The sequence below is a fragment of the Corvus kubaryi genome, unplaced genomic scaffold (assembly GCF_017639235.1).
Source record: "Corvus kubaryi isolate FWS band 111438036 unplaced genomic scaffold, C.kubaryi_AGA036_p1.0 66, whole genome shotgun sequence".
Taxonomy (NCBI): Eukaryota; Metazoa; Chordata; class Aves; order Passeriformes; family Corvidae; genus Corvus; species Corvus kubaryi.
In genome coordinates, this window is record NW_024582054.1 from 5,948,121 (window position 1) to 5,974,113 (window position 25,993).

The 25,993-nt window shown below is 36.8% G+C and overlaps 1 protein-coding gene across 6 annotated transcripts in view; it reads left to right on the forward strand.

Annotated features, from left to right (window-relative positions):
• Positions 1-25,993, forward strand: part of RASGRP1 (RAS guanyl releasing protein 1) — a 39,347-nt gene that overhangs the window by 1,272 nt on the left and 12,082 nt on the right. The window contains exons 2-9 of one of the 6 annotated variants that reach the window (XM_042046968.1): positions 11-138; positions 1,420-1,589; positions 14,934-15,039; positions 17,164-17,226; positions 19,033-19,164; positions 20,224-20,377; positions 23,523-23,696; positions 24,447-24,563. In XM_042046968.1, coding sequence (XP_041902902.1) covers positions 1,514-1,589; positions 14,934-15,039; positions 17,164-17,226; positions 19,033-19,164; positions 20,224-20,377; positions 23,523-23,696; positions 24,447-24,563 — 822 coding nt within the window. In that variant the 5' untranslated portion in view covers positions 11-138; positions 1,420-1,513. Of the gene's footprint in view, positions 1-10; positions 139-180; positions 249-1,419; positions 1,590-14,933; positions 15,750-17,163; positions 17,227-19,032; positions 19,165-20,223; positions 20,378-23,522; positions 23,697-24,446; positions 24,564-25,993 lie in introns of those variants that run through there. The other 5 variants (XM_042046966.1, XM_042046967.1, XM_042046969.1 and 2 more) reach the window with 5 other exon arrangements.

Consider the following 25,993-nt stretch of genomic DNA (forward strand, 5'->3'; position numbering starts at 1 on the left):
ATGAGAACAGGAAGTCAGATCACAAAGCTAACAGGGAAATTGAGAGAAAGGGGGAAGGGAAGAGAACATTTGCGTGTCGGGCACTGTCAGCCTAACTACGGCGGAGCTCAGTGATGGTTACTGCCTCTGAAGGGTCAGGTGTGTATTTTCCTGAATTTGAAACTATGGAGGCCTGGGATCAGTGTTGGGTTGTAAATGACACAATGGTCAGTTTTGAGGCTTTTCCAGGATTCAAATGAGACAGAAAGGTATGGATAAGGCTGTGCATTCACGGGGATGAGGTAGGGTCCAGATTGTCTTAATAAGGCATGCGTATGTTTAACTTCATGCAGGAGTGCCTGTTCGGGGATGTTTGTGAATTTACTTCTGCTCTCTGTATGTAATACGCACACTGGATGAATTTCTGTGCCTTTTCTTCCCGGGGCTGTCAGCTGATTAATAGTCTTGCATAGTGTTCCAAGAAAAGTTGTGTGAAAGCTTAAGATAGCAGCTTAAGGATGCTGGAGTCACTTGTTTAGGAAGACTGTGGAGTGTCTGAAATAAACCCAAAGAATCCCTGAAATTTCGGGAGTCCCTGAAATAAACCCAGGTTTTATTGAAATGGCAGTACTTGTTGTTCTTTTGTGAACTGTATGGTTACACTCTCAAGTCAGATTTTGTAGTGGTTCCTGTTATTTGCAGGCAAATCTGTTTCATCACTTTTCATCAATACAATATTGTTCCTATTTACTATTTCATAGAGATATATGAACACGTATGCAAGCAACATGCATTTAATATTATCCATAAACAAACACACTCTTGAAATATAAGATATTATATGATCAAAACACAAGCCTAAAATTAGATATGTCCTTTATTTTGGTCTCATCTACGGTTGTTATTAAATATGTTTATTTGCTCATCTATACTATTTTAAAACAATAGGAAAGAGTAATACAGGATAGATGCACATTAATGTATTTGTTTTGACTGTGAAATACTCCACTATGAGGTTGTGCTGATATTTTGTTTACTTAATAGTGATTTTCCAAATTAAATTAATAAAGCTAGTCTGGTGTTTTCTGATGTGTCTAATAGTTACATTTTCTTCTCCTTTACTTTTGGTGGCCACACAAACAGATGGTGGTAGGTTATTGCATACTCTTTGACAAAGAGACAAGACTTCTGATAATCTTGACAGATCATTCAGGGAGCTCTATAACCATGTGCTCTGCAACTGACATTTAGCAGAAAATTAAAAAAAAGTCACTTACTGAGCAGTCCCTTTGGTGTACATATTAGGTGGGAGGGTTATGTCTTTCAGCACCCTAACTAGAAGGAGTTAATTGTCCTTTAAATCTCTCCTCCTTTCCCATGCAGTGTAAAATTTGCCACTCTATCTTCTTGTATTTATTTCACTATTGTGCTTTCTTTTAGACAACCTGCCCAAGCATGCAGCACTGCCCCTGAATCAGCACTGGAGCTGCAGCAAACCAGCCCCTGCCCCAGCCTCTCAAATCATACTCAGGTCATGATGGTGCCACTGGGGCACCTAGCCAAAGGAGCCACTTTGGAAGACCTTCTGGAAACCTGCATTCAGTCTTTTGGTGAGTGCCTGGAGGTTTTTAGAGTCATATTAATTTGTTTCTGTCCTGGCTATGTTTAAATCCCTTACTAGTGAATTAAAAGGATGTATTGGTGGAGAAGAAAGGTGTTAACTGAGAATTGTCTATGCTACAGTTGATTGTATTTTTGGTTGATGGATGTGTTTATGCATATGTGTGTAATATATGCTAAGAGATTAGTGTAACTACTGCTTTTTCTTGAGGCAAACAGACAAATTTCAATCATCTATACATCTGAGACTAGTTTTGTTGTTCCTTCAAGTACTAATTTTGTAAGTTTTAGAAAGTAATCATTATATTTTTGCATATTGAAATAACATTCTCGTAAGGCGTGTAAGCAACATGTTCATATTAAACCTTTTTAAACGAGAAGGGCTGTTTTTATACTAGGTGAGATAACACTGGATTGCTTTTTGCATTATCAGTATAGAGTTAAAGTTGCTTCTCTATAAAAGAGAAAGAATCCAAACAGAAATCACAACTGTATTTTTTTATTTGAGCCTATCGGTTATCCATTCATCTTTTTACAATAAGAATTGAAATATGGATAAACATAACCATTGCCTAAGCTATGTATGCCTAGTTTTCTTTTCCAACTTTTTCATTAGTAAACGTGTTTATATTTAATACTATTAAAATATGTTATTTCCGAAGACTCTTAAAGTGATTCTGAATAATTTGCTTGTAAGTAGCGCATCTGTTTGTTAATGCTGAGTCTTTCAGTGCTATGAGCTACTCCCAAAGTATATGTGGCAAAGTCTTAGTTTCAGAAGTAGTCCTTAGAAAATAAATGTACTTGAACACCCACTCAGCTGTAAAATAATTATCTATATAGTTAAATAGTAACACATCGTGCTGATCTACTGGTACAGTGCATAAATACTGTGTAAACAATGACTAATCTTTCACATTTGTTTGAAACGATTTTTTTTAAACTTTAAAGCCTTCTAATCAGAATGTGCAGAGAAATGCATGTCTGTGAAAAGCTGGTGAAACATGTAATCGTCAGTAATGTCTTGTTTCTTTTTTGCTTCTTTTCTTCCTCAATTCATTACTGTGAAGACACTGAACTGCCATAAAGCCCTAATTCCTTAACAAATGTTGATTGATATTTTTATGAATTTCAGTTCAATAGAAGGGGGATAAGATATCTAAAACATAAGACCTTTAGGCAGTTTTAATATTGTGACTACTTGACCAATATTAATGTTTCCACATTTTAATGAAAAAACAGTAATATAAATGTAACATTATAAAAATCTAGTAAAATTATTAAGGTGATTGTTTTTAAGTAGTGTAGGTGAAACCCTGGGTAGGAGATTATATTTGGCTAACACTCTGTATAGCAATATAGACGTGCTTAGGTGTTCTCAGATTCCTGTGCATCAGTTTATTAAAAGGACTAAGGTAATGAAGAAAAGCAAGTGTACCTGTGCAGTTCAGCTACACATGCACGTGAATCTTTCTTAAGTGTTTCATACTTCAGCTAGAAAACTTACTGCAGTCCATTAGATAGGGTTTTCTTGACCTTTGACAAGCTGTACATAGGTTGAGCAAGGTTGTAGTGCGTCAGCAAACATCATTATAACTCACTAAGGACTGCTAAAATCATGTTGTGTGCTGCAGAGCTTTAGACTCTTCATTGGGCAATCCATGATAGTGTCTGTATTTATGCATCTTCTGTGACATTATGGATGTTCTTATGCTATGTTGGAACTTCCCATTAAGGTATTCAAATAAAAATACAGCTTTTAAAACTCTGGATAACCTGCATAATGAAGTTCATTAAAGAAGGCTCTTGTAGCTTTGTATCAACAAAAACAGTGCAAAAATCATTCTCATTATTGTGCCAATAAATGAAGAGGTGAAAAAAACTTTAATTTGGCATTTTGAAGAGGAGTGGGGTTAGGGAGCAAAATGGGGAGAAAAAAGCATAGTTGCAGAATGATTACAAGCAATATGAATGGTTGAGCAAGTTTCTTCCCATGCATAGTGCTGAACTAAATCTTCTACCCTGTATGCTAATAGTTCTGCTTAGACTGAGATTATATCTTCAGTTTTGGATATGCTGACCTATAATATTTTGTATATTATTATATAAAGTCATTATTGTGATTCAAGCAAGTTTTATTTAAACGTTTAAAGTACAGAATCTCCCCAAGACATTGTACATTTGAAGTTTACTTCCTGGGAAAAGCCCTTGATTCATTTGCTGTCTCATCTTAAGGAGGACAAGAGGCAGTAGATAGAGATGGTGATGTGTCATATTTCAGAATATATACTGCATGAGGTTAACATTATACTGCACTTGCTGCTGTTATGTGTACAAATACAATTTCTCTGTAATGGATGCAGCTGAGTTTATGTTCCTGGACTCAATTATACAGGCTTGGAAAAAGCAAATAGTGTGTAAGAGAGGCTGCTGTCAACAATGGTATGTGAGGAGAAGTTGGCAGTCTTTTGCCGTATAGGCAGAGAATATCACAAGAAGGTCTAGCAAAGAAGGTATTAAGAATTAATACACGCTTACAGCTGTGAAGAACACAAGCATAAATAGCTTGTCTTACAACATGGATTAGGAGAAGAAAGGAGGCAGGGGATATGCTAAATTGAAATTAAGAGTGAGACAACTAAACTTTGCTGCAGTATTGTAAACAGATTCCAAGATATTTCGTAGAAAGACTTTGTCCAGAGAGCCAAGATAATCTAAAAGCTTAGTCAGTGCAGTTAACTTAAATTCCTACTTTGGGGTGATTAGTGTGTGCTCTTTCACCTCTCAAATTTGGTCTTCTTTAGCTTGGACTGCTGAAGGACAGGCCATGTGCCTTAGCAACAGAAACAGTGAGGGTCATATGAGGTAGTCTGAAGTCATGTAGGTGGTCACTACATCCGAGAGAGTAACATTATACCAGTGTTTATTCAATAGCATGATGTGGAGATGCTAAAAGTAGAGGTTTCTTCAAGTCCCATGAAAGTTTGAATCAGAGTGACTGAGATGAATCATCGGGCAAATGAGTTGCCAAAAGTAAAGGCAACAAAAAAGCAAGGATGTAAGTGAAGGCAAGAGTATGGGGAAAAAAATAACGTGGTAAGAGTTTCAAGGTAGGAAGTGTCTTAGAAAGGAGTATTGGTCCTGTCTTAGGAGAAGATCTGTAGACACTTGAAACCAGTCTCATCAGTTTTAAGAGAAGAGATCTAGTTCTACAGGACAGGGATTCAAAACATGTTCCATGTCTATTGGAAGGCCTCCCAACATTGTAAGTAGCTAGAGGATGGTGTTAGTGCTGTGATCTGGATTGACAAGAAAAATTGTAGAGCACAAGTAAATGCATCCCATGTGATTGCCTTTGAAAAGAAGGTGAAAAAAAGAGAAAGAAGGAAGGGAGAAAGAGCAGGAGGTAGGGTAAAATGATTAAAAAAACTAGAAAATACAGTAACTGCAAAAAGATTAGATTCAGTGCAACCTCTACATCAGAGATAATAACTCTGAACAAAACGGTCATAAATAGATAATTAGAAGTAGTTTTTCCATTGGCAACAAGAGGGCTGTAATTTCAGGGAAGCAAAGAAGTAGTTGAGAGATCTTGGCCTGGAATATGACAGCTTCAGGAGGGAGATAATTTATTCTGCAGGAAATCTTCATTAGTTACTGTGTTTCTGGAGTGGAATTTTACATAGGACAGTGACTTTAACCCCCTACATCCATTTTTTTCCATTATGTAGTACATAAAATGCCTGGAAAAAATGTACTTTTCACTGGCAGACAGTTCTCTGAAAGTTGATATGGCTTTGTTTCCTATTTTGTTGCTAGTTTTAAAGTCACTTCTCTATCAGCTTTGTTGTTGAAACCAGCATAATAGGGTCTTGTTTGCTTGCAGGTCAGTAGAATACAGGAAGCATATGCTTAGTAACACAGCCTTACTTTTATGCCTAGTTCTTAGAGTAATCTTTGTGAGACTACATAAATGCATAGCATATATTTAGTTCAGAAAGTGTTACAGATCAGAGAGGAAAAATGTATTGGCAGTGTTCACTGGGTACCGTAATTTGTTAACTTTATATCTGCTAATGTTCATCACGTTTATCACCCTAGAGCATCCTCCTGCTACTGTGAACTTGAAGTTCTAACTGTGTGTTGTGAAGTCAGTTTCTGATCTAGACAAATTTTTTTTTGGTAACTTCGCAGTATGTTAGTGCATGGCAAGAGGCCCCTGTTTCTTTCCTTTGACTGTCTGTTTTTATGTTATAAATGTACCTTTTATAATCTAGGGTAAGGTTTAAGGGTGCTTATTTTTTTAAACAAGCTTACCTTTCAAAGATCCACTGAGCTATTTTAACATGCATTCAAGCTTATAAACTGTGTAGGGTGAGGGGGCCTTTTCCTTGCCCATGCAAAATGTTTGTTTAAATTGTTTTTACACGTGTTCAAAGACTCTTATGCAATCAGTACATGTGTCTTCAACATAGTGTCAATTTGATATCTCCTTGTTTTGTCTGCAGTAAAATCCTGAAATGTTACTTAGAATTACCTAACAAACAATTCCAAGAGTGCACTTGAAAGCCATTATTTATTCAAACACTAAAAAAATCTGAGGATCATTTAAAAGCTGAGAAGTCCCTAAGAGCTCAAAATATTATTGTTATGAAGGTATTTCTGTCCTTAACCTATGAGTGCAAGATCTTACTCTTTGCCTCTTACATTTGAGTGCTGGAAGTGTTTTCCGTAGCATACGGATGACCTATGCCTATCCTACTATTCAGACACTTTAGTTAAAAAGAAATTAAGAAACACAATCTTCAAATGCATGTCACATGCATTGTCCCCGTACAGTGTCCTCGTGTTTGGTTTCTTTAAAGAGATGTAAGTAAAGGGCTTTAGGAAAGCAACCAAAATATTTCTGAGACCATGTAGTGTAATTCCATGTGAAATCTCATCCACAATAAACTGTTCGCAGTGGAGCTAGTTGTTTATACATATATGTCAGTTTTAACCCATGGATGGCTTAAAGGAAGTTGGAAATTATAATTTCAAAAATTAGCAGTGTTCTTAATAGAATTTATGTGAAACTAATGCAATTTGCAACTTCTAATAGTTGCAATAGTCATAGACAGCTAGGTCTAAGAGCAGGTTGTGATGTTAAGTTGTTCTGCAGTGTTTGATCCATGCTAACTAGCCTGTTGTCTCAATGTATGTAAAGTGAGATGTTTGTAAACAAACCTTAGAAACTCTGGAAGCTACATCCAGACTAATCTGGATGAAAGATGCCATGGAATTGTTTTCATCGAAATCAAAAATCTCACAAAGGTGCTGATGCTGGTGGCCTCTTATGTGTAATCTGCCTAAAATGATCCAAGTTAATCATAGTTCACATTTTCTGGTATAAAAAATAACTACATTATTGAGTTGTCTAGTTATGTGAACAGATAATGTTTTTATATTGCTCATGTCAATACCATGCAAAAACATATTGAGTCTTAGGAATTCTTTGAGAGCCAGCTACATATTGCATCCATCTCACAAACAACAACACAAGCAAGTTAGAGTTCACTCTTTAGGGCTGTAGACGTCTTCTCCTCTAAATACAGAAAAAATGAAAACTATCCAGTTTTTCCCATTTCAGTTATCTGGAAAAACCCATTCTACTTGTAACATAAATACATTCTTCCAGTCTAGTTCAAACATACAATTAACTACTAAAACAATCACAGTTCAGTTAATGAGTTTATCCTTTTATCCAATTTACTATATAATGAATTCTAATACAGAATTCTTTTTCAAAGGCAATAAATTCTTTCAAGGCATATGCACACCCACAGAATGCGACTGTGACCATTTGCTTTATTTCCTCTTAGGTTTGCCTGAAAAATCATTTGTTTTTGTCTCATGCTGCACAGACTTGCAGGGTTCCATCCTTTGCTCTTGAAGCCTGGGCTGAATGTTGAGGTCTCCAATTCCCCCCCAGAGTAGTTAAATTTTATTCATGATGCTGTTCTGTATGAAAATGCTCTTGATCATTGTGTGTTAAGTAATCTGAGTGTTATTTGGTCAAATACAGTGCAGAAACCTTACTATTGCTTGGCAACAGAAACTATGTTAATGATCATTTAATGACATTGTGGGAACAGAGGAGTCATTACTGCTCTGTAGAATGTATGACATTGTGGGAACAGAAAAGTAGTTACTGCTCTGGAGAATTCTAAGTGCTGTTTAGCTAACTATTAAAGTTAATTGTGGTTGTACCAAAATGAATATGATTTCTTTTTTAACCTGATGTCTGTGAAAAAAATTTCCCAAAGAAAAGGAACTTTAGATATGTTTATATATATTTTTTAAAGTTCTCTTTAGCTAATTTGACTTCAGTTTTTTCAATATAATTTTCCAAAGCCAAGAAGTAAGTAAAAAAAACAAAATAAAACTTAGACTTTTTTCTTTATAAAGCAGTCTCCTATTTACTTATATTTACCACAGGGATACGACTGAAAATTCTATCTCCAGGCCTCTAAATATAACTTCAGGAAAAATCAGTATAACTTTTATTTAGCAATGCAAAATACTCTAATTGCCCATCACCAGCCAGCTGATACCCAGACAGTTCCCAAGCAACAGCAGCCCTGACAAACTTGCAGCCTGTTTTTAAATGCTAAGCATTACATGATATGACATGAAATATCCCATTGGTCAGTTGGGGTCAGCTGTCTTGGCTGTGTCTCTCCAGGCTCCTCACTGGTGGGGCAGTGTGAGAAGGCATCCCCAGCTGCTGGGTTAGGAGCTAATTTGCCATAGAGAGTAAACACCAGTTCCAGAAATACACCTACAAGTTAAAGCAAAGACTAGAAAGGTAAGTCAGGAATACTAGAACAGGATTAGAGCTGCAGCATGCACCAGTAATGAAAATCAAGGTCAGGAACTGGTACCCAAGCGATGTGAAACTTCTTCAAGCCCTTGAGAGGCAAGCAGCTTGGTGTCTACCAGTGTGTTCCAGTTTGAACCTTTGGATGGGACAGGCTTCATGCTTCCTTGGATGTGATGATCAGCTGCCCCTGGATCAATCACGCAGTTAGAGGGAAGCATGTTGTAAAACACTGTGGTTGTGGGATGTGAAGGGGTTAAGCACACATCTGGGTTCAATGGTCAGATAGTGACACTGCCCTCAGAAGTTTCTGGTTCTCTTCTGGGTGTCTGTTTGGTCCTATCCCTCAGTGCTTATGCTAGAACAGCTGTGTTGCCAAGCATTGCGCTTGAATTATTCAGGAGTTGTCTGCAGCTCAAAAAATGCACATGGCTCCAGTATCATGATTTAAAGCTTTGGAAAAAGTTTTGAATGCTCAAATTATGTTTTGTAGGCTTTGGAGAAAAGACTGTTTGATTAAAAAGTTTGCATCTAAATTTGCTAAAATCAATATTTTAAATATGCTGTAGAATGATGTGTGGTGTGCGTCCGTGTGTGCAAACTTTTTATCTTCTTACATGTACCTCATCTGAATATCCAAGGCTAATGGAATGCTTTCCACCCACATTGCATTTGGTTTCTCTTAAAGTACACTTTAGTTTCTGAAAATCATCCCATTTCCCTTTGACAAGAGCTTTTATCTCCTTGTTTTCATTTCAAAGAATTACCCACCTAGAGCTCTTTCTGCAAGATGTAGCTTTCCAAAAGAGGGTAATGGTAATGTAGCTTTCTGAGTGAGGGTAATGGTTTTCCCTGGAGACTTTTCTCCCCTAATGTTCCCTACCCTGACACAGAACAGTCTTAATTCTTTTTGGATGCATATTATGCTCTCTTTTGTCTTGGATATATCTGTATTGTTTATGAGTATTTGGAGGAGCAGGAGTGGGTTCCTCCTCCTCTATTCTGTACGGAGTTTAAAGGGAGTAGACTTGATGAAACACCAAGTTTAGGGGGTTTCTTCTAACATCTGTGTTTACTTGGCTTGTTTAGAGAGCTGTTGGTGCAGGATTAATCACAAAATAGTGCAGTTCTTTCCTCTCAGGAAAATACTGATTTCTTCTAAGCTTAGTTTTGGAGTTTTTCTTCCTAAGATCAATTACTTGTGTAAATAAATTATGTATAACTCAATAGTTGCAAGCATGTATGGACAATAATCCAATTTAAAAAGACACAAACAGACCAAACCAAAACTTTAGTGCAATTTGCTAAGTTTTTTGGTGCTGTCTGCTAAACATCATGTCACTCTTGTTGAGGGGGAGCACCACCATCCTGTACAGAACTAAATGTAAGCTGGAGAGCTCAAGATTCCACCTGCTTTCTGCTGCAGCTAAAACTAAAAAAAGTGTTCTATTACTTAATTACTGTGTCATCTTTTTAAGTTATTACTAATTATTATTAAGTTATATTCTTTCTGAAAGATATTAAGCACTTAAGATAATGATTTGAAATAAAGAAAAATTTGCTAAGGATGAGTACAAAGTTCTACTTAATCAGTTGTAAAAACAGTATGATAAAATCCTTAATATGCAGCATTTCTGCAGGAAAGGATCTCGTTGTGAAGATGGACTTTAAAGCTGGAAATGGTTTAATGATACCATATCACTGCAGAAACTCTTAAGTGGGTGCATAGATGGACGTGTGTGCTTTCCTATTTTCTGTATATGCATTGTACGTGTACATTTACTTACATTAAAATGTATGTGTATATAATGGTATTATGTAAAGGATATAAAAAATAATATTCTAACTCTGGAGCTAAGATCTCCTCTGTAGTACTGTATTCAGGTTTGCTTCATAATGGTGTGAGCTACAAAGGGTTCAGAAAACAACATCAAAGTTGACCAGAGAGCTAGAAAACCTGGCCTCTGAGGAATAAAAAAATCATAGATTTGGTGTTTCTTAGCTGAGAAAGTAGATGAGGAAAGCAGCCCTTAAACAGAGAAAATATACTGATAAGGGAAATTTTTTTTGTGTCTGCTGGAATCTGGGCTTTAGCAGCCCAGGTTGCCTGAAATATTTGATTGGACAGAAAGGAGCACTCTTAAATGATGAGGAAGCTCAAGTGTTGCAGTAAGTCACCTACAAAAGCTGTGAAGTCCTCATCACTGTAGAATTTTAAAACCAAATTAAACTGGTTCTGAAGCATGATTTTGAGAAAGCTGATCCTGCGCTGGAGCAGCAAAATAAAATATATTAGCTCCTAGCCCTGATTTCTGCCATCAACTGAGCTTTCAGCTGTCATTAAAAAATTAGTTTAAGTTAAATCTGCTTGCTGACCCTCCATAATGGTGTCATAACTGATAAGGAGAATGATGGCTTCTTACAAATCTGATTCTGACCAAATGTATTCAATTTAATGAAGAGAGTTAAATGACTAGCTCTGTTAGAGGATATCAAATACCAGAGCAAAAGTAATAAGCCTGGAGTAAGAAGGCTACTATGGGTTGCGTAAGTTTTAAGCTAAAGAGGAACAGTGTTTCCTGTCCGTAAAGGGAATTTCCAGAGAGTATCTGCAAAATACTCATGAAATATTTTATTTAGTTTTGGTTGCTTCCAGCCATTTTTAGGTTATCTTGCAGTACTGCACCTTGCATGTGGGGCAGATGCATTGACTTACGGCTGTTTCAGTTCAGTCACTAAACCTTACCATGTGCTCCCACATGTATCTGCATATTTCATACATGTCTGTGTGTTTCATCAAGGTCTTTGAGACCTTGAGATCTTAAGAACGTAAGTTCCCTCAATTTTCAGGTCACACGTTGATTTAATAATCTTTGCAGACATTTATAGCACCATCCCCGCACCATCTTCTTTAAACTACCAGAAAAAAAAAGTTGCAGAAGTCTTGAAGAATTCTATGTAGCACATCAGAATAGCAAACCACGACTTTCAGCTTTGCACTGAACTTCTGGCAATTGCTTGATGCTTTCCTGCACTAGATTGTTTTTGGTGCCACTTTTTGATAACCACTGGAAGTCTTAAGGGAGTTTACAAGAAGTTGTTCGTGTTCTTAGTAGCTTAGTCACTGACCATGTGATGTCAGTGCTCTGTGATTCACTTCTGATTCATTTCAAATTGTACTCTAGGTGATACAGTTGGAACCTGCTTATGAAATACATACAGTGCTTATGAAATAAAGGCCTTTTAGACCTAGAAAAGCTAACTTCTCTTTCCTGCAAAATTCAGTTTGGTTAAGACATCCTTGGCATTATTAATTGCCTTATCAATTGCATTCGTGAGTGGGAGGGAAGGTCTCAGTACAGCGATCTTGTCTACTGAACATATTCTTTTTGTTAAGTATATTTACCACAGACTCTTGGCCACCGGGACCTGGTGAAAAGCAGATAGTTTGCTCTTAAGGCCCTACTTACTGACTTTTGAGTAATTTGTTACTCTAAAGCATTCAAGGAACAAGCAATATTTAAGCTGTTTCTAAATCATGGATTACGAGAAGTCACTCACTGGATCATGCAGTAGAGTGGCTGATGGGCCTAGATTAGAATGTTCTTACCCTTGTGTGTTCTGAGTCTCACATAAGAAATGGGACTTTTGTAATTGTAGTCTTTAGTGGCTTTGTGCTGCTATGTAGATCATAAAATACTTATCATTAACTGTCACTGTGCTTTCATTCACGGAATTAAATGCTGGAAAAGTTTATTCAACTTCTGTTTTCTTGTTTGTTTCAGAGTACATTTATTAAAAATCTCAGTACAATAAGGGAATTTACAGGAGAAAAGCATTCAACCAGTTGGTTGTTTGTATTTTGCTGCAGCGAGACAAAGCTAAGGCTTACACAGTAATTTGCAGTTTTCTTTAATGTAAATTGACTTAACTGAAACACACCCATCCCACTTTGGTTAGTGTTCACTCAGTGGTTTTGCTCAGTAGGCTGTGTGGTTAGAAGCAGGTATACAAACGGAAATGAAAAGGAGTCTCAGAATTTTGAAACAAACTGCTGGGGGTTCAAGAGAATGCTGCAGAGGCATTCAGAGGCACGCTTGCAGCACAGTCAGGAAAGCCCTCTGACTGGCTCCACCATTTGCACAAAGATGCTTTACCATAAAATTGTGTGCTGCTCCAGTTCCATGCAGTCTTGCTGTTCAGTGCTCAGCTGTACTGGGAACCTTTAGATTTCTTTTTGCAGAGTGTTTGTTTTGTTTTTTAAGCCATCATTAATACAATGTTTTCTTTGTGAAGGTGAACCTTTTAGTTAGATGAGAGAACAGATAGCCCAAAACCTAGTATTGCTTTAATGTGTGCAAAATAATTGCATGTCATTGTAATAAAGGGTATCTCAGTTGCAAGGTAATTTGGTCTGGATGTGGTGAAGCATAAATACACTTTTATTATGAAGGAAAATACCATAAATGTGTTGACCTAATCACTAATAGTAGGCAGAACATACTGTTTTTCTCTGCACCTTTGTGACATGAAAAAGGTAAAATGGAAGATAGACCTTCTAGACGACAAAAAGTCAGTTGGGAACCTGGGGCCAACCTCGGTACCTGTGTTATGTCATAGCAGAGGATTTTGGAATACACACAATGAAAATGCTGAGAGAGAAAGAGTGTTATTTTTTGCCTTTGTCTGGAAATGATCTATATTGAACATTTTTGAGAAGCTGTATATTCTTAATAGTATGTGTGCACGTATCTATTGGGCTTCCAAATTAAGCATAAACTGAACTGCTTTCCTGCTTAAACAGGAGCTGGTGGATGGAGCTTCTGGCAGAACACCAAGTTTTGTCAAAGGATGAAAATTGATACAGGCCTCTGTGTGCAAGGCCTAAAATAATTTTACTCTTCCTGAAGACACTCAAAGAGTACAAAATGCCAGATACTAAAGGCCTGAATAAGTATTTATTCTTGATGTCCTAGCCTTCCTCTGCAAATTTCCCACTTCTCTAGCTGAATAACTTGCTGGTTTGCCCTCAGTGCTCATTCTGTAATACCTAGGCAGTTTATATCTCCAAAGGATTCTTTCACTAAAGGAGTGAAATTATGTGTGAATGCAAACAAGGAACACATAAACTTTGGTTCATGCTGTAAAACTGAGAACTTGTAGCATAAGCCAAAAGGCAGATCAAGAACTTCCTGTTACTTGGGGTCTATACTGCTCTCATATATGGGGCTGTAGGACAGCCAGACTTTCCCCTTGCCCATATCACTGAAGGGGGATACATTTGATATCTTCCTGTATAAGGGCATGGAAATTCTCGCCTAGTAACTGCTGTGGGTTATCTTGTTTTGCAAATGGGCTAAGTTTAACATTGGTGATGTGCAAGTTAAAGTGCCTTCTCCCTGCCTTCTCTAGCAATAAATGCCATTTCTGATGCTGCAAATCTCCTGTTTCACATCCCTCTTCCATTTTGCTGTATTGTGCTTTGCTTCTGTATCTTGTTCCTGCTGTTGCTTTTTAAAGAGATAACTACATTTATCCCCTTACAGGTTAATCTATTAAAAATTATTCAAAAAAGATACATTTTCTTTTGTGTTTGAAAGAGTGTCAAAGTCCAATTCAAGCTACGTAGGTTTTCTTATGACAGGCTGTGGGAGAACATCGTCAGTTAATATTTACAAACACTTTCACTACTGTTTGTTGCAGGAATGGAAGCTTTTTAAAGTGTTCTGCTACGTTTCATTTCCTTGATCTTTTTGGAATATAGGAAAAAACCCCACAAGACCAAGAAGAGACATGTAGTCTAAAGACCTTCTTCAGCTGAAATCCTTGTAATGCATAGTTCAGGACATTTAGGTCCACCACTGGGGGTATGCACAGATTAACCTCTGGGTTTCCAGCATATGTTGTGTCTCATTCCATGTGCATCTATGTATAAATGCTATCCTGTGTGTGTACTTTGGTGTTATATATGTCATCTGTACAAAAAGCCTCACAAACACTTGAGAATATTGCTTGAGAATACTGCGTGAGAATATTTAGTCATACCAGTAACTGCCTGACATGGCTCAGTAGCTGAATTCTTTTGCTTTGCAGTTCAGTGATTTGTTTCCAAGTTTATATTCGTATGCCTAAAGCATTTAAGTGCCTTGCTGGGCTTAGATCATTGTGTATAATTATCTGGGTATTCTGAGTGCTTTTGACACACAGTTGCTTTTTTGCTTTCCTTTTTCTTTTCTTTCCTTTTTTTTTGTTTTAATTTTTTAAGGGTCTTCCAAACATGGTAGTGAAATATAGTAGTTGTTATATGGCTCTCACCAGAGAAATGATGCGCTTCCTAAATTAGTAAGTTACTGCTATCTTTGAAATAGCATACATGAACAGACCTGATTGGAATTAGGATTCTGAAAAAGCCTGTTGCAAATTGTTTATGAAGGTATAGCAAGATTTCAATATGAATAATCCTTTTTGTTTTCAGATTTAGAAGGAAATGCATGTCAAAACAACCAGCTGCTGAAAATAATTCTGGCCATGCATCAGTTTATCATCTCCTCTGCAGACATGCTTCAGAAACTCGTTGATCTATATCCTTTGTAATTTTCACCTGCTTTTAAGGTAACTTGACAAGTTTGAGATGGGTAAGTAGAGGATATTTAATCTGTGGGTGTATTAGTATGCCACTAATTAAATTGTATACTTGTTCTTTACAGTTTTTTGGTTGTATGGTGTGCTTTTGTTTGGTTTAGGGTTGGAGTTTTTTGTTTGTCTGGTTTAGTTTGTTATACACAGAGCAAAAGATGACACTGCAGTTCAGGCTTTAATTAGGATCAATCAGCCTCTGTTGGCTGTGGAGAGAATACCTATCAGGTGTTAGATTAATGTAGGCACCTCAGTTAGACACTGTGAACCTGGGCCTAAGTCACAGACACATTTCTCTCTCTGTCCACCATCAAGTCGAAGAGGAAAGAACAAAACTGTATCATCTGGATATGAAAATTTTCAACAAAAATTATTTCTCTCACACTCAAAATTGCTGAAATAAATCATAAGCTTTTCCTTTCTATTTGTTCCCATTTTGAGTTGTCTGCCTGGACTCATATATGTGTGTTTCTGGCTCATTAGATTTTTCGCAATGTAGCTACTAGATCATATTCACAGTACTAGCCTTTCTTTGCAATTTTTAATTGTGGAATATGTTACCTGTCTTCTTGTCTTTACAGAATGCTTACTCCTAATTAGATGAGCACAGTACAGGAAGGACACCGGTCATGCTAAGAATCTCCATCCAGTTTTGGTACAATTCAATTTAATAATCCTTTCTTTCCTCAAACTCTGTGTCTCACAGGCATTTACAAGCAGCATCCTTGACAACAGAGCTTTACTGCAGCTTTGACTGTCTGTCTGTAGCAGGACTGTCCGTCCTGGTGCTTCTCTAATCACAGGTGTTGGATCAAATGTGCAAAGCTGCAGCTGTGGTGTAGTGTTGCATTTAACTTAGGCTTGTGGGCTCTTGGAAAATGAAGCAAAGTCAGTGCTTGCATCTTTCTGAGATGGAACATATTCTGCAATCAGAAAAGCAGTTCAAACTTTTATCAGACTTCCATATTTTGCAAGCTTGGTTTTTAACTCTGTGTATAGCTCCTTGTAAAGACATTGAAAGTTAAAGACAATTTTGAATGGATCAAGTAGTCTGAGCTCTTGTGTTTTGCAAAACCTTGCAAATGTTCCAGTTTCACCCTTTCCCATCCCCTAAATTACATGGGTGATTTTGGGTGGTTACAAGTTCTTTGTAAGTCATCTAATTTTTTAGACATTCAGAGAAGAGCCTTTAAAGATATTTGAGAACTTACTTAGACTTCACCAGTTCTATAGTCAGCCTAATGTTAAAGGGCAGATGGCTTGGGCCCTCAGCTGTGGTAGATTTAGGCTGCAGTTAGTTTCAGTCAGAGTTTGAGTGGCTCCACAAGGTATTTTCATTAAATTATGTTTTTCAGGCCTGCAAATGTATGTGTCATCTCCATTACAGAATCAAGACATGCATAATACCTTTTCAAAATAGGTTTTCCGTGTCTTCAACAGATAATGCAGTACTGCTGGGTCACTGCAACAAACAGACACTGGCTACAATATCAGAACATGTTTTAAAGAGCTAATAGAGTAAGAATATGGGTGTTTCTTTCAGTTGTCGGAGCAAATCAAATGAAAACTGTTGCATAGCTAGGAAGGTGAGGTTACTGTGGAGAGGCATGTTACATTTTGCTCTACCATTGTCTACAACTAGTTATGTTTAACAGAAAATAGAAAATAATAGCTTTTTTTTTTTTTAAAGCTCCAGTGAATTAGCTGAAAAGGATTTCTTCATAAACGCAGTGATTGATAAATTTGGTATTACTATTTCAATGATCATGAGATGTGTCAGTGCGAGTTTTATGAGAGGCATGCTGTAAAGAAACATGTGAAAAACAGAATTGCTGCACTACTTAACACTGCTCAGTACTCTGGCAACTGCATCAATGTTGCTCATAGTCATAGCTGCAATAAACTTCGGTAACAACCTTGGGGTATACTTTGTATATACTTATGTAAACCTTAATCTGATATAATATTTGCCATCAGCAGGATGATTCTTATTGCTTACAGGAAGCATCAAGCATGTTACATTTTACATCTTATGTGAATGGATGTGGTTTTCCTTAACAGTTTTCTACCTATCTTAATGCTTTAGAAAATAACTCTTCCATGCAGTGTGTAAAGATATGCTATTTTGTGAGGTAAGTATATTCTTGGTAGCTATTAGTCATTTGTCTGCAGTCACCCGTGTGATATATATAAGTATGTTTTTGCAAATCTGAAATTGACATTAGAAAGAGAAACAGGTGTTCAGCTTTTCAAGGTTCACTTTAGCAGCTTTACACATGAAGGTCCAACTGGCTTTGAGCAGACCTGTCTAAGTCAGTGCATGAGTTGTCGGGTCACAGTTGTGAACTGAATCTATATGAATCTGTATCTTAAACATCTGTGAAAATTGACAGTGCTCAGGGAATGATAGAAGCGTGTCTAATATTATAGGTCTATTAAAAATGAGGTGGGATATTGCAGATATTTTCATACTAAGCAAAGCTCTATTGCATTTGGTAGGTAATTCTCCTCAGTAATTCTACTTAATCACTTGCAGTGATGCTGGGACACTTTTTTTCCACCTATTAAGTATAATAAAGTTTGATACCTCAGTTTAGAGAAAACAGGAAAGAAAATATTCAGCTCTAATAGATTGATGATACCTCTTTTTTACACAAAGGGGGAAATTATTAGTAACAGGAGAGTAGAATTTGTTTTCAGTTGTGATGATTGTATTACCTCAGAGCAGATTATTATTGGTTATGTCAGAATGCTTTAGTATTGTGTGAAATCTGGTAACATTTTTGCTTCCAGGCAAATTTATACATACGTGCATCCGTAAGAACGTGCAGTCCCATTTTTCCAACAAGCACAGATTTTTACATGTATAGTGCTGGGTACTGGGTCTGGCTGGGATGGAGTTAACTTTCTTCATAGCAGCTGCTGTAATGCTGTGCTTTGAATCTGTGGGTGAAACACAGAAGTATTTTACCTATTGCTGAACAGTGACTGCACAGCATCAAGGCTTTTTGTTTCTCACTCTGCCCTGCCACAGTGTGGCCTTGGGATGAGCTTGAAGCTGGGAGGGGACACAGCTGACCTGAACTGACCAAAGGAACATTCCAAGCCATACAGGGTCATACTCAGAAATAAAAACTTAGGGGGTAGTCATTCCAGAGTTGCTGGGCATCTTGTGTGAGATGGTGCTTGCCTTTACATCTTTTTTTTTTTTTTTTTTTTAAGCTTTTCTATTTCCTTTAGTTATTAAACTGTCTTTATCTTGGCCCATGCATTTTTCTCACTTTGCCCTTTCTGTTCTCTCCCCCATTTTGCTGCAGGGGGAGAGGAGGGAGTGAACACCTGAGTGGGTACCTATGTGCTGGCCAGGGTCAACCTGCCACAATTAGTGACAAGTCACATGCAGGAGTTGAAATATAAAATATATGACTGAAAAGATTTGAATGCCCCACAACGAAAACCGTAATTCTCTGAAAAGATTTTGTGCATGTGGGACAGAATCACCTGTAAACTATTAAATATATTTAGTTAGTAGATTTTTGTGACTATCAAAGTGTATTTTTTTGATGTCCAGACCAAATAATTTCAAGTTTTAAGGAAGTTTATAAAACCTGAAATTTCATTAAGAATACGTCAGGATGCATAATGTCTAGATTTATTGTGAAGCAAGAAATTTTGATACCAAATTTACTGCAAGCTGTATGCGTAGCGTAGTTCTTTACAGCCTTAAGCCAGGTATTTTCTAATTTGTTTTTAGTCTTGAACTTTTGCTTTGTGATAAAATTAAGGTAGCCTGGCGAAAACATCTAAAAGCAAGATTTATCCTCCAAAGTTGTTCAAAAGTAATACAACTTGTAAACAGGAGCAGATACCTAAATTTCAGCCTAACTGATGTTAGATCAAAACGGGTTTTTTTTGTGTGTGTGTTTTAATTTTAATAGGTACTGGATTACAGAATTCTGGATTATGTTCAAAATGGACTCTAAACTATCCACAGCTATGGAGGAATTTCAAGAAGTAGTTAGAGCTAATGGTGAGGAGTTACATTGTCGTCTAATTGACACATCTCAAATGTGAGTGTCAAAGTCTCAATATACTCAGAAAACAATCTTTTGCTCTGAATTTCCTTTATTCAAATATAATGTCTCTCACAAGTTTTATGTTATGTACCCTTAGAAGAATTTATACTTCATTACAGATGAAATATACATTATGTAGTGGAACAGAATGCCTTTCAGGAATGGCTTAGGTTGAATTTAGCTGCAGTGTAGACTTTGGGCTGATTGTCCATGACAGCTAAGTTTTACTCTATCCAGGGAACTTAGAAAATTTGTAGGTGCCTAACGGTTTTGCAAGATCATGTGAAATCAATGAAAAAGCAGAATACAATTTGACTGGGTAAGAGATGAGGTAAAAAAAGTGTGTTTATATTTTAGCAACAAAGGTAAGTGAGGATATGGTTTATTACATTGTCAGACTCTTGATATAGTTTAGATGATTTTGGTTATAAAATACTTGTTGTGGCAAGAATAAGTCCTACATCTATACATCATGCAAGTTCTTTCTTGGGAAGACATCTTTCCTTGTTATATGAGAGTAAGATAGTTCTGTGGAAAGTTCAACTGACACAAGTGTCAGTTCCTACTTTGGAAATGCACAGGCTAAAGCAGAGCAGAATTTGGCATACATTTTGTATCTGATTATGAGGGAGGATATTTAGTTTTTCAAATTAAAATAAATTGTATTACTCTGTGGGTCAATAGCAAAAGGAGACAGTTCATACTCAGAGGCTGGTCAAGGAAATCTAAGAATTATTAAACGGAGGAGCGCTGGATGTGTTCAGTGGAGATGAAGTTACAGACAACTATTCTGAAAATGCAGAAATTATGTAGAATCTCATGCTGTTTAGTAAGACAGTTGTATTGTACTAAACATGCTACATCAATACAATAAAGACTAACAATAATGTTTTGTCATATAATCTCTAATGCATGAAAGGAGTTTTCTGTTTAGAAGTTCAAGTAATTCACTTTTTATTGCAGTAAGGCATGAAAACAATGTTACCTCTGACTTAGGGAAAGAGAAAAATTTTGCTCTTCAGTAAATAACTTGGAGTAATTGTGTTTTGAAAGAAATTCTAGGGATTGGTCTAGAAAGCTGACACAGCGTGTAAAGGCCAACACCAGTAAGAAACGGAAAGTCTCACTTCTTTTTGATCACCTTGAGCCAGAGGAGCTGTCAGACCACCTTACCTATCTTGAATTTAAGTCTTTCAGAAGAATATCAGTAAGTTATTTTTATTTATTTATTTATTTATATTAAGCAAAGATGGGAAAGACATAGAAAATATGGCTGAGAGGTAGTATTACAAGATTAACTCTGCCATACGAGATGTTGGACAATCTGTTTCCAGACTCTTTTTTATTTTACTCATGTTGAAGGTGGCCAGTGGAACTTACTCTGAGTAAAAACCCTTCTGCAACAACCATATGAGAGAGGGCGAAGGAACCTCAGCTGTTGAACAGTTGAGGCAAGATCAGTTGGATGGAAGAGGAGTAAACCTTCTTCCAAATCCAAGATCTTCTTCCCAAGAAGCTCTTTTTGTTAGAACAAGGGATGTCATTGGGCACAGGAGCAAGCAGCGTCCTTTGACTTAAATCAGTAATCAGGCTGAAATGGAATGAAGGAAACCTGGAATATTCTCCTAGAATGCTCACCTTCTGTGGCTGTGGTGAACAGTACAGCAATTCTGAGCAGTGATTAATGGACTGCATTGAAGATGTCCACTGGACTCTGCTTGCCTTTTTTGATTGTGCATAGCAAAATAAAGACAAGAGATAAGAAAGCATTTTAGAAAATGCCATTTTTAATGTAAGGGGGGATAAACATATTTTATTATACCAGCTTTCATGTACACAAACAATTCTTAGGGATTTATCTAATATTTCTTTCATTTGTTTTGTTTTCTCCGTAATGTTTGTAGCTGCTAAGATACAAACTTCCCTATGCACCTTGGCTTCACTTGCATCATTGTATGCTACAACATTACCTCTATTAAAACCTGATACAGTTTACACATGGAAAAGTGAATGTTAGAGACCAAAATCTAGGAGGGTTGCAAAGCCTGTGTGATAATAAGAGTGAAAGCAAAGTGGTTTTTTCAGTGTGTTTTTTTTTCTGTTGCTGTTATTTAGCTGGTTTTGGCAGGTTTTTTTGCAGCACTACAATATGAAGCTGAACCTATGCAAGAAAAGGGGCTCTCACTAGATGGTGGAAGATTTCACAGTCGTGTTTTAATGTACTTTATTTTGAGCTGACAGTACGTGACTCTGTGTTTTGTGTTAAACTCAATAAGCTGTAGAACCGAAGTCATGCACAGATCGCTGCCTGTAGGCAGTAATAATATGCAAAGCTTATATAACTTATCATTTTCAGAACCTCTGTGTAGATATAAGGTAATTAACGGGTGCAACAAGTATGGTTTTAGTTTGTGTCAGATGTGTCATGGAGTTCCAACAGCTACATACATATATACATTTTATATGCAGGGTACCTGTGTATGTTTTTTGTATAAATGAGTTTACCAAGACTTTGGGTCAGAAAATGTGTAATTAATAATTAGCTATATTAATTAAATCTTTGCAGAATCTGTTCATGATGTGCTAAGCCATAGAATCCTTTCGTTATTCTAATACGGCATCATATACCAGGAAAAAGACTGAAGACGACTGGCTGTGTTATTGGGCACTGAAATAACTATTTAAAGGTTTGGGCATTTGAAAGTCAGGAGGGAATATTTGATCACGTACACAGCGCACAGCAAAATCTTCCATGAGATACCGCCCATCTTGTAGCAAATTAAAATGCTGGGAGTGGTGTTCACAGAGTAATGACTGCAGGCATTCTGGTGCTTGGAAAGTATTTTAATTTATAGTCATAAAGTACAGGGAGGCCACAGTCTTTTGTAAGAATCTGGATTCCTGTTGAGGCTCTTAAGTTAGTCACCGCAGTAACAGGCTCCTGCATTATTTAAGTACCTAAACTTCTTTACCATATCTGCCACTAACACGCTTGTTACAGCTGACCTCATTAATAAATTTGTGCACTACAGTTAATTAAAAACTTTTAAGTAACATTTTAGGGATTAATTTTTTCAGCATTTAAAAAAAAATCTTTTCCGAAGGAGATGCTGAGAACAAAACATAAAACTGATTCATAGTTGTACTGAAACTTCTATGAAGTCCGTAATTATGTAGTCAGATACTGAAAAATTACCTATCTATCTATATAGAGTAGTTGCTTAAATTTCAAGATCCACCCAAACCTGGCTGGGGTTCAAAATTCAAAGAGTAATTGTAGAGTAAGTACTATGTAATCTCAGAGACAGCTGTACTTATTACTAACATTTCTTCCATTTTTAATTTAATGAGAGGAGAAATCTAGAGGTGTCTGCTGTCAGTTTTGCTTTTAAAGTGCTGATAGTTCTTACTAAACAGATGGAAAAAATTTATAAAGTTGTGAGAAGGTGAGAGAGGGAGAGTAAGAAACAAACAACAGCCTGACAATTTATGGCCTTTGCTTAAAGATCAGTGCTATTCCACATATTCCTGTGGAAAGGAATATATGCCTCCTATGGCTCTGAGTGTTTTTGGTAAGATGTTAGTATTAGTGGTCATAGTAAAGAATGGACGTAAAAATTGTGTGTCACATTTTCTGATGATCAAATTCTTCTGCATTTTTCTTAATGGATAAATCAACAGAACGGATAAAAATTGCATCAACAGAAGCAAATGATTGCTTCTCTTTAATCTTAATGGAAGAATGGCTTTTAAAAAAAATCTGTGTCACAGGTGTCTACCAAACAATTTTAGATTGCCTTGATTAAATAAGAGAATCTCACAAGCTGTATTGAAAGTATTAAGGAATCTGTAGCCCTCATTCTTAATGGTCTTATCTCAGTTTCGTATTAATCTCATTGAACTTGCTTTTTGTATTAGTATAGCTTAATTCAGAAGTGTGCCCCAGCTACAGAATGCATAAACTGAACACTGAACTCCCTTAAACTATTACTGAGTTACTAGATTACAATTTAAATTCTGTTTAACCTTCCCTATAGAAGTCTAGACTCAATGAATCTATGAAGCCACTGAGGCTGGGAGGAAAGCCCCAGTTCTGCTCATCCTGGGGTTTATAAGAGCCAAGGCCCCTGAGATACAGGAAAAAGATGCTTTCAGTTAATTCAATTAGTCGAAGCCCCTGCTTTTGAACTTAACAAAGCTTTTACAAAGGAAAGATTTCAGTCTTACGGATATTTAAGGTATAAAATATATCTTTTATATTTAATTTGAAAAGCAGACCTCTGTCTGCACACAGATCATGAGGTATATGAAACTACATGAATTTTCATTTATGTTTCTTTTGTTTGTTTAAGTTCTCAGATTATCAGAACTACATTGTGAATAGTTGCGTGAAGGAGAACCCAACAATGGAAAGATCGATTTCTCTTTGCAATGGTATCTCTCAGTGGGTGCAGCTAATGGTTCTCAGCAGACCAACACCACAGCTTAGGGCTGAAGTGTTCATTAAGTTTATTCATGTTGCACAGGTCAGTTAAAATCTGGCGTGTTTGGTGTTTATTTTGTCTTTCTCTGATACAGCCCTTTTTTTTTTGCTCTTCCTATGCTACTACTGTAGGGTGAGCTGGTAGTGTTGGCACTGGTCTCCTGCTTCATACACAGCACATGTGTATTTGTGTGTGTGTGCTGCCTTACCAAGTGCTCAGATATTACAGTGCCATGGCACCAGGTCTTTCTCATGTTCATTCTGAAGAAATTGTTTTTACTGAAAAACTGGACTTGCTTTTGAATCAGCATGTGAGATTCCCAGCTGTGGCTGTGAAGCTTTCCAGAGCATGAGCCACTTGCATGCCTTTGGCTGTAGTTAGAAGCATTCCACCAGAAACACCTTTCTGGATAAAAGCAGAGCTACGGTCATATTCGTATTCTTTGCGTAGTAATGCGAAGTATGGTTGGCATACAACTGCACTCATAACCAGGATAATAGGCAGTGTTTCCTAGTTGTGGTAGACTGTGGGAAGAGGGGGAACTACTGAGGAAGTACTTTGAAGACTTACTGTATCTGAAAATCTAATATTTGATTTAGTAACAGTAGAATGAGTTCATGTTACACCCAGTAAAATCACAACTCATTACCAAAATACATGAAGTCAAGTGTCACAAGACTTGTAAGACTTCAGAGCAATACCAAAGGGGAAATTAAAATTTGGGTGTGCACGCTGAACAACCTGAACCTTTAAATTATAAATGCTGATTTTTTTTTTTTTATGTCACCATAGAAGCTCCACCAGCTGCAGAATTTCAACACATTAATGGCAGTGATAGGAGGCCTCTGTCACAGCTCCATTTCCAGGCTCAAGGAAACAAGCTCATGTGTTCCTCATGATGTAATTAAGGTTAGTATTGCTTCTCTAAGTTTTACAAATAAGGTAACCTTTAACTTTTTTTTCACTGCACACACTAAAAGCAACCTTACTTCATTGGATGAGATGGAAAGACAGAACAAAAATTCTTTGGTTTTGAAGGGTTTTTATTTGTCATTTCATCTCTACATCACCAGTTACTCCTACACTTTTTGCAACCCCAAGACTTTCTTCAAGACTTGTATACATTCTCTAAGGTTTTTTGTTTAATGTCAGATGTGATGAGCTGCATTTTCATTTACATGCAGTAGTACAGAATAATATTCAAGCATGAAAACAGAGAATTGGATCCTGGAACGTTTGAAAACAAAACTATTGTCATCCGTAGCAACACTGACCATCCTGAGTCTGTAAAATCTAGTGCAGAGCTCTGCACTTCGAGTGAAAGGACTGGTTTTGTTCATCTGATCTTTCCCTATGACAGGTTTTATTTAATTCAGACTTTAACAAGTTTAGCCCTAATGCACACAGTATGGTTGAATGTTAGAAATCTATTTTATTTTCCAGTTAAATTCTTGTGAAATTCACATGAAAGCTATTAAAATGGGTAAGAAGGCATATTTTTTAGCAATGCTTCTTAAGAAGCCTTCATGTGGCTTCTTAGGAGACTTCTTAAGAGAATAAGATACTTTATTCTTTTTGGGGCCTGAAATATTTCGTAAAGGTATCTCATGAGCCTGTTTTGATCACAGTATGATCAGCTTAAATGAACAATGCATACCTGACCTTCCACTGGAAATGCTTACAGCTCTCAGAATCTATAAAATCAGTTAAAAAGCTTATTTCAGAAATGTGTTGTTTTTCAAATTTTGTCATTTTAAGGACTGCATGTGTGTACATCATTTGAATAACTTTTTGTATCAAGAAATCATATACTGGTGCTAATAGAAAGCAGGTAAAAAAAGGCTGGTAATTAGTGACTTGAAAACACACTTTGAGGTTTAACTACATCAAACAGTTTGTAAAGGTTACAAATCGAGAACTTTGACAGGAACTTCCCAGAGAAAACATTGGTCCATTGATTTTGCAGTGTTATGAGTCAACTTTGCACCTGTATAATTTTAAACAAGGGAAAATATTTATCCTGGTAGACTGAAGATTATTGTGGCCTTTATAAAAAACCCAAGATATTGTTTCTAATTCATTTCCATGGAAAAAGTTTTCTTAAAAAACAGATATGAGACCTTGAACCATAGTATGACTTCTGATCACACTGCAGTGGGATCACGGCACAGTACAGGGTTTCTCTGCCAGGACCTCTCCAGCAGTTCCAGCTGGTGACCTGGAAGTCAGATAATGCATTCCACATTTTAGGGTGAAGATGACTGTGTTTATGAATGTCAGAGAGCTTGTGCTGTGCTTACACATTGACTGCATACAGATCCCCCTGATTTGAGAGAATC